Source organism: Histoplasma capsulatum, genomic scaffold (genome assembly GCF_000149585.1).
Source record: "Histoplasma capsulatum NAm1 scaffold_1 genomic scaffold, whole genome shotgun sequence".
Classification (NCBI taxonomy): Eukaryota; Fungi; Ascomycota; class Eurotiomycetes; order Onygenales; family Ajellomycetaceae; genus Histoplasma; species Histoplasma mississippiense.
This window is the reverse complement of record NW_001813982.1, coordinates 3,430,385-3,438,417: the sequence shown is the minus strand read 5'-3', so window position 1 is coordinate 3,438,417 and position 8,033 is coordinate 3,430,385. Positions and strand designations below refer to the sequence as shown.

Here is an 8,033-nt window from a genome sequence, read left to right as displayed (position 1 = left end):
CTGTCCTAAGTCATTTAAGTAGCTATCGTCTAGGGTGTTGCCAGTGTGGAAGGCACGTCATATTGAGACGGCAGTCGGAGGGAGGAACAATCTCTTTCTCAACACGTCAAAGATAAGGAAGCGAGAAGCGGAAAATCATGTCGTTGCCTCCCGAGCATATTCGAATCAAAAGGAGGAGAGAGGAGGAACCTGTTGAGACTTTGTGTACGTGATTTCATATTTTTGATACCCTTTTATTTTTTGAATCTAATTTCAATGTGTGCCTTGCAACACGTTGAGTTGCCCGTGGGAATTCCTGGGTAAAACAATTCTACTAGCCTCTTTGGCCCTCTCTGTGTCCTAAATTCTGGTATTCATGTTTTGTGGTTTCAAAGGAATTCGAGTTTCGAACGAGCCTCTTGAGATGCCGACTCGTGCTCTCACTTCATTTTTCCCCCTTACAATTCAATGTTTGCCCGTCTGTTTTCTATCTTTAGAGAATTCCCCCATTCCCCCCTCTAACTCACTGATTAATAGATATTCAGTCTCAGACGCATCAACCAAAAAGGCGGTTCACGGACTTCTGCTTCCAGCGTGTTGTGCGAAGGCCACATAAAGGGGTTAGTCCCAAGACTGACTTGGGCATAATGCAGGGAGCTTCTCCAAGGGAGAATATCAAAGGCCCCAGGTCAGCAAGTACGTCTAATATCAGTCATGGGGTGCCGGTTGTACGAGCTACGGCTCCCGGATCGGAGCTCGAGACCAGGCAAATTATGTCCAAGAAGGAAGGTTCTTTGGGCAAAAACCTTTTGCCTCCGTTATCACCGGCGTCATCAGTCTTGCGAGCCTCACCTGCTACAAAAACGTCTGTTTCTCCGGTGAGAAATCGCTCTGGGTCCTCTTCGGTCATAAGTTCGCCTTCCTCCGCTCTACGTCGGTTTCATATAACCGCTCCCAGTGGAGATTTTGCGAGTCCCTCCCAAAAGCTTCTGCACAAGGTCTCGGGAGGCGTAGTTAAGAATAGAGGCGATCGGGTAAAGAACAGGGCTGTGGTCATTGAAAAAAGATCTCATCAAGTAGATGATGTGAGGGCATCGATTGTATTGGATGACCTAGCAAGCAAGATAGAGGAAGTGAAAGTCAGTGGCGACCATCAAGAAGCACAACCTACAGCTCCTAAGAACGTCACAAAGCCAACTATCGCGTCCGAGAAGTCAGCGATTTCTGCTAGTATAAGAAAACGTCCTGTTGTCAACGATGCTGAAAAGCGATGGAGGAAGGAATCGAAAGCATCCCGATATCTCGATCGAGCGCAACAAGCTCGAGATAAAGACCAGAAGGCGAAAAGTGCTCAGTCCATACATGAAGATCCAAGCTTATGGGACCATGATTCTGATCAACTTGCAACGGAGCTGGCAGAGCTTGCCCGCGAATTAACTAATGCCACCGAAATGCCTGAAGTTTCTCCGAAGCCTGCTCCACAAACTCCACCAAGAAAACCAGGCCGGTTCGTTGGAATTTCCCCCAACAAGCCGGTTCTTGGATACCCCCCACGAGTTCCGAAGTTGACCGGTGATTCACCTGGGACATCAGGCACACGCTTTGACGGAGCAGGTGACGATGGTGACACAGCAAATGCGAAAGATGGTAGACTATCTGCCGATTCTTCAAGGCTTGGCCAACCGCACCAACACGATGAGGCAGATGTCAATCGCCAAAACTTTATCCCACCAGCGGAAAAACAAATTGCGACGTTTGAAACAGCTAGCGACCATGATAGTGGTGATGACAGTGATGACAGCTACGTTTACGATGAGTTTATCAGGCGTCCCATTGAGGAAATTACTGCTGGTCCGCACACTGCTCACCTTCTTAACGGCGAGTGGGTTAGTGAAAACGGAGGCGCGCCGAGAGATATTGGAGTAGTAGTGATTACGGAGGAAGATCTTCATTTCTGGGAATCCTTTGCGGAATCGGACGAGGAAGGGAAAGGGTGGGATTCGGAAGATGAAGATTCTAATGGTACGTCATTATTCATTTCCTTTTTTTTTTTTTTTTTTTTTTTTTTTTTTTTTTTTTGGTGCGTCTTCCGCTTTCCTTTCGCCCCTTTGTCACTCGCTAGAAGAAAAATTTTCGATGTTCCAAATACCTCGTTATTTTCATTTGAATTTCTGTCTCACTATTTCCCTGCGTGTCTGTTGGGGAGTATATTTTCAGCTCTTTCTCCTTAACTAACGCCTATTATCGGGTACTATAGCTGAGGATAATCTCGCAAATGAATACCCTGACGAGGAACTTGAATTCGACGATCAATTCGATGACACCAATACCGCTTACAGGAATTATCGCCGCAATGCGTCCGATGACGAGGAGTTTGATGCGGACTATGACAAATATGAGTATGGATGTGGCGCTTCTAATGGCGCTTACTCCGATGACGATTACTAGAAATATTTTAGAAGAATTGCGCGGTTTATTGGTAATCTAGTCTTGTCCCAGCCAAGTCTCCAAGTCTCTCAGCGGCTGGCTTCACATCACTTCAAAGCATAATCATCGCTACCTATATCAAAATTGCAGACGTATTTCGTATGCTTACATGTCTAGGATTCTGGGCGTGCAGGCTTAGTGCTATGTCTCCCAGGGAAGAAGGAAGGCATGGGGGAGGTTATAGTATAAGGAGGGCATATCATACTTGTTATCATTGTGGGAATTTTTAAATATTGACTTCGGGAAATTCATGTAGACGCGGCGATACGAGTTACTTAACGCTCCGGGAATGGCTATTGTCGGGGCGGATATTTTGTGTCCGGCTTTACTGTGTACAGCCCCGGCATCCATAGATTACCATTTCCCTGAATTCACGTGATGGCCTATTTTTTTTTTTTTTTTTTATTTTTTTTTTTTTTTTTTAACTCGGCTCAGTGGGTTTATGTTTGTGTATTCCGTACAGCATCGAGAAGCGTTTTGAGGCACTTAAGTAGTTATTAAGACCTCTCTCCCTCTTTTCAAACCGCTGGGGTATCTGTATCAACTTATCAGCCCCAGCACAGACAAGCAAACTGAAAAATAAAACAAACTGAAGAATTTCCCAAAGCAATGACCAAAAATAAAAGAAAAAAATCATCTGATAGTTCTCGTCGCTGTTGGCGGGGCGAACTAGCCAGCTGTGGTTTCTAGAACAATTATTTCGTTTCTGCATATATATATATATATAGAACTATGTATTTGTTGGCGTCTGATATCAAAACATGCCCGCGAATAATAACTAACTTAACTAGATCTTCGTCGGAGCTTACTACGCTTGCATCGCGGCTTGATCGAATGGGGGTTTCTTTAAATAGCAACAGCAACAACAACACATATGACGTCCGCGCTACATACATACTCTAAATCGTTATCGTTATATCCTAGCTCCATACGCAACAACGCCCTACGCGAAGCATGGGTCAGCTCAAAATTCGACGGGGGAAAAAAAAAAAAAAATACGTCTTACTTGCATACTTCATTAGAGAGCTATTATCGAGCAGCTGAGAGCAGGCATCCGGGCCGCGGAAAAAAAAAAAAAAAAAAAAAAAACTAATAATCCTCATGTTTCTCGTTTCATAAACTACACAGTTGATTACCGATAATTGAAACTAATCAGCATGTGAAAACTGTTCAATACCATGCAATAATAGGAGGATGGAAAAAGAATAAAACAGAAGAAGAAGAAGAAGAAGAAGAAGAAGAAGAAGAAGAAAGTTAGGAAATACATTCACAGATTACAGATGCCTGCCTAGCTGGCAGCCACGCATGTTGACTACTCTTGATATGGTCCCACACTGGATGCACAACACCCCCCATTGCTCTGTTGTTGGAGTCCGTGCAGGAGTGAGCCTTGTTCAGTTAAATCCCTCCTCTTCGGATGATCTGGTGGTAGGTATGTGTACTGTACATATACGTAGAGTCCACCATACCTATTACGCTTCTTAAAAAATATCTATCTAGCTAGCTGTTCCATGTTTCTCAAAGGCACCCATCCTCACTCTTTTGTCAGCGGGATGTAGATAACGGCGGAGAAACTTTTCATGATGTTTCTCAGGAGCTATTTAATATTTGTTGGATTCTCCCTTCTCCATTCTATGTTCTCCACCATGTTATGTTTCTCTATTTCTATTTTTACTTACTGAGGCGGCAGCTAATAGCTGACGCAAATGGGCGTTAAAGCCGAGCTTTTTATTTTTATTTTTATTTTTATTTTTATTTTTTTCGGGAAGATTTGATATCAGTTTTGACAGCATATGAGCTCCTGCCCCGTTTCAGGCGGGTGGCGCTAAACGTGCAAATTTTCCCCAAATTCAGAACGCTAATGACAGCCCTGACGGCTTCCACTTGACTGTACAGCGTATCCTTGGGGTGGTGATATCAAGCGCTTTATTTAGGTATTCTGTGAAACGTGCTGGGAGCTACATCCTTCGCCGACAAACCCTACCGAAGGAGGGTGGTATTTGCAAAGGAAGTTCGTACGCGCGCTCAATAGTTGTTTTTTTCCCCTAATGGAGTAATAAAAAATAACAGAGAGAGAGAGAGAGAGAGAAAGATCCTGGCGGAGTTTCACAGGCTCATTTCCACCCCATCATGGGCGAGTATCAGAAGACGGTCGTTGCACTATATTGGACTTATGCTCAGATAACTTTTGAAGTACTTAAGGCTCGAGCGCATTCTGGCCAAATGGGGTTTGTCTCTTGGTGAGTGTGACTTGAGTGCCGCCTGTAATGCGTCAAATCCTGTGTAAGAAGAAAAGACGATCCAGGGGGTTAAATACAAGGGTTAGATCATTCGAGCTGATCAAATTGGGTTGTGGTTATGTACTTCCACGTACTAGTACTTGCATAGCAACTCATCAACTTGTTTTTAGCCGTTCAGCTACAACCTAATGCCAGATCGTTACTATATATAGGTGGCATTTTGACTTAGAGGGGGTTAATGCATATCGCATCAAAGGAATGGTGGTGAGTGGAAGCGGCAATGGTTTCATAAATAATCCCGAATAAAACAGAGAAACTATCACAGTATCCTACTAATTTGTTCTGGTATACGAAAACAAACGGAGTATACAGGGGATATATCCGGCACCTGGGGAAACGGGAAAGGGAATTGGTTCGGACACCACCTGAGGATGTGTGGGCTGCCATCACACATAGAAGCATGCTATCCTATGGAAACAGTTATATATATATATATATATATATATGCATGTATTCTATATTAATGTGACACAGGCCATATGATGCACTTTTAGATGTATCGGGGTAATAGGGGACGTAGATTGAACAAATACTGGAGACCCATGACCTCTCAAAAGGACTCGGAAAGTAAGAGCATCTGGTCTCTGAGAGAAAATACTGGGGGATATCCACTAGATATCTTCTTCCCGGTCTGCAAATAAGAACACGATCGTATCAAGTCTCCTCGATTAACCAGGAGCTGGGGGCCAAATTGTGATCCGGGGTAGCCGCGAGCGCCGAAACAGGAATCTTCAGGCCCTGTCAGTTCCCCGAGACAGAAATAGCCGATGGAGAGCAAAAGTGGGCGGCCTGAGGGGTCCGTCAACTGTTCCAGGCGGTGGAAAACGGGGGTTAAACGAGAAGTGGGTCAAGCTGCCAAAGGCTGGGGTAATATTAGCGGGCCATTTGTGGAAATAGTCCATGGAGCCGACGGAGGATGTTTTCCAGCAGTGAAGGACGGATGGGAACATCCGCTTGGGGGCATACATCAAGAGGAGGAGAAAAAGCAAAAGTAAATAAATAAATGGTAGGTAAACGTATAACTGTATGTAGAAGTGAAGTTGATGGTAAATTATACACATGAAGACAAAAAGAACTAAAAGAGAAGTTTAAAAAAGAATAGAAAATTAAACATAGTAATAAAAGCGTAGAAATCATCATATATAAGACAGCATAGAGTGAAACGAAAGGGAGAAGTCGTAAAAATAAACAGGAAGCACACAACCGATAGACATACCCCACTGCCCACACCACTCATGATATATATGAATATGTGGCCTAAAGTTGCTTCAACTACCTGGGCTCGCTTGCTGCGGAAGTTACGATTCACCTGAATAGATTGCATCCTGGTACCCGTCCCGGGTCATGCCCACCCCAGTAAGTAGAGAAAAACCAAACAAAAAGGCATATCCGTTTAAAGTCGAGAGAATCGTAATGCCAGTAATGGCAATAATGTTAGTTGTTCAGACACAAAATGAAAAAAAGAGGGGGAGGGGAAGACGAAGGGCTTCAAAACAGCCAGTTAAACAGAGTCGTGCAACAATAAAATATAAAACTCGATGTCATAACTGGAAGAAAAGTGTCCAGGATATATATGTGATTGCCAGAAAGCGTAGACAGCCTATAATCTTAGAAAATAGAAACAAAGAAAAGGGAAAAGCTAAAATAAAATAAATAAGCTTCATGACTGCGTAGTATGCCATTCCTTCATCCATGGAAACCTGACTTCCGTCCACTTAATAACCCCATATTGCGGTAAATCCTCATGGAAATCGTTTCTTGAATTCGCGTCACTCCCACTGCTGATGTTTTCACTGCCGTTTTCGCCGCTGTTGCCGCCGCTCCGTCTACGGCGTTGCTCTCGTAGTGTCGGGCAGTTCTTTTCCTTGATGAATCTGTAGTATTTGCACTGGATACCCTGGAATCCCCTCCGTTGGCGATTAGGGAACTGGGCGTTAAAGCTTTCACGCACTTCCTTCCACTCCTGGTGTAGATCGACACGATGGTACCAGATGAAGTACATTTCTTCTTCGTCATATTTCGGTCGCGGCGCACGCCGCCTTTCGACAATTGCGGATGAGCCACTTGAAACGGATGGAAAGCGCTCTCTCGGGTAGAGTCCCGGAGAAGAATTCGCGGAAACGGAGTGCGGGGCCTGATGGGAATCTGAATATACTCCTGCTTGACTTTCTATGGATGGGTGGCTACTAGTGGGATTTTGGGTTGAGGTGTAATGCGATTGTCCATAAGACTCTGGATAGTGTTGGTTTTGGTTTTGGTGTTGTTGTCGATGGTAGTAGTGGTAAGAATCGTGCGGGCGGGGAGAAGTTGGAGGGATGGAAGAGAAGTCGGAGGTTTGTCGGGATGGATTTAGCAGAGCACCGATGGATATTCGTGAGGATTGAGAATCGATTGTTGATTGAGGAAGGTATAGGGATCCTCGCTGCCTGTACTCCATGTTGTGCTCTCCTCGCCGTCTGGAGAAAGCTTTTGTTCCGAAGTTCGTTGGTCGTTGGCCGTTGTGTGCAGAATAGAAAGAGTTTTCTGAATAGTATTGGCGTCCCACGGAGATAGAGCACTTCGAACGCTGGTGGTTTTCTTCTTAAATGCGGATTTAGAGGAATCAGATGACGTGTGTGTACTTTTTTTGGTAGGATTTAGGCAATAAACCGATGTGATGCCCGATCAAAAAAAGAGATCGCTCACGGACCAGGCTGGAATAAAGGAATGAGCCTTGCACCTGGCAAGCAATGCTTGGAGTCGAAGTTTACGGACTGGTATTGGAGCAGCGCAAGAGGTGAGGAATAAATCAATCGAGCTAATGAGTCCAGTGGGGAGTTCCGATATACGAGATATGTTGCCGTACGAATAGCTAGCTATCCGAGCTAGTTCAAGAAAGCATGGCAAGATCAAGGAGTTGGGAGAAAGAGACCAATTTTTTTATAGTTTGTTCGAGAAGCCTGGATAGGTATCCTATTCATATATATCGTGCAGGTTCTCGGAACTTTGCTTATGCAGTATTCTTGTTGTTTAACCAGTGACGGGTTGGTCCGATCTATACTATCGTATCAGGATAAAAGACGAGTCGGTTTTAGCAACAAAGCGGGATTCGATTATATTTATAGTCTGCTCTGGAATTTAAAGTAGAAAGGGCTTTATGCAGGCTAAAATAATTAGAAAAAGAAAAGAGAGTGTAAGATGTTAGACGCCTCGTTTTCGTCCACAGGGCGAAGAGCAGGAGGGACTCGAGGGGGGGAGGGGCGCGGCACACCGTTTTATTATCATCAT

At 44.4% G+C, this 8,033-nt stretch overlaps 4 protein-coding genes across 4 annotated transcripts; 3 read left to right on the top strand and 1 right to left on the bottom strand.

Annotated features, from left to right (window-relative positions):
• Nucleotides 1-137: 137 nt before the first annotated feature.
• HCAG_00989 (predicted protein) lies at nt 138-2,427 on the top strand (the record flags this gene model as incomplete). Its single annotated transcript, XM_001543893.1, has 4 exons — nt 138-204; nt 517-599; nt 633-2,001; nt 2,237-2,427. The coding sequence occupies 4 exons, from the start codon at nt 138-140 to the stop codon at nt 2,425-2,427; spliced, it is 1,710 nt and encodes a 569-aa protein (XP_001543943.1).
• A 2,169-nt stretch (nt 2,428-4,596) lies between these two features.
• HCAG_00988 (predicted protein) lies at nt 4,597-5,135 on the top strand (the record flags this gene model as incomplete). The annotated part of the gene is made up of 3 exons (XM_001543892.1): nt 4,597-4,706; nt 4,919-4,970; nt 5,079-5,135. The coding sequence occupies 3 exons, from the start codon at nt 4,597-4,599 to the stop codon at nt 5,133-5,135; spliced, it is 219 nt and encodes a 72-aa protein (XP_001543942.1).
• Nucleotides 5,136-5,533: 398 nt separating this feature from the next.
• Nucleotides 5,534-5,761, top strand: HCAG_00987 (predicted protein; the record flags this gene model as incomplete). Its single annotated transcript, XM_001543891.1, has 1 exon — nt 5,534-5,761. The coding sequence occupies one exon, from the start codon at nt 5,534-5,536 to the stop codon at nt 5,759-5,761; it is 228 nt and encodes a 75-aa protein (XP_001543941.1).
• A 665-nt stretch (nt 5,762-6,426) lies between these two features.
• On the bottom strand, nt 6,427-7,203 carry HCAG_00986 (predicted protein; the record flags this gene model as incomplete). Its single annotated transcript, XM_001543890.1, has 1 exon — nt 6,427-7,203. The coding sequence occupies one exon, from the start codon at nt 7,201-7,203 to the stop codon at nt 6,427-6,429; it is 777 nt and encodes a 258-aa protein (XP_001543940.1).
• Between the last annotated feature and the right edge of the window lie 830 nt (nt 7,204-8,033).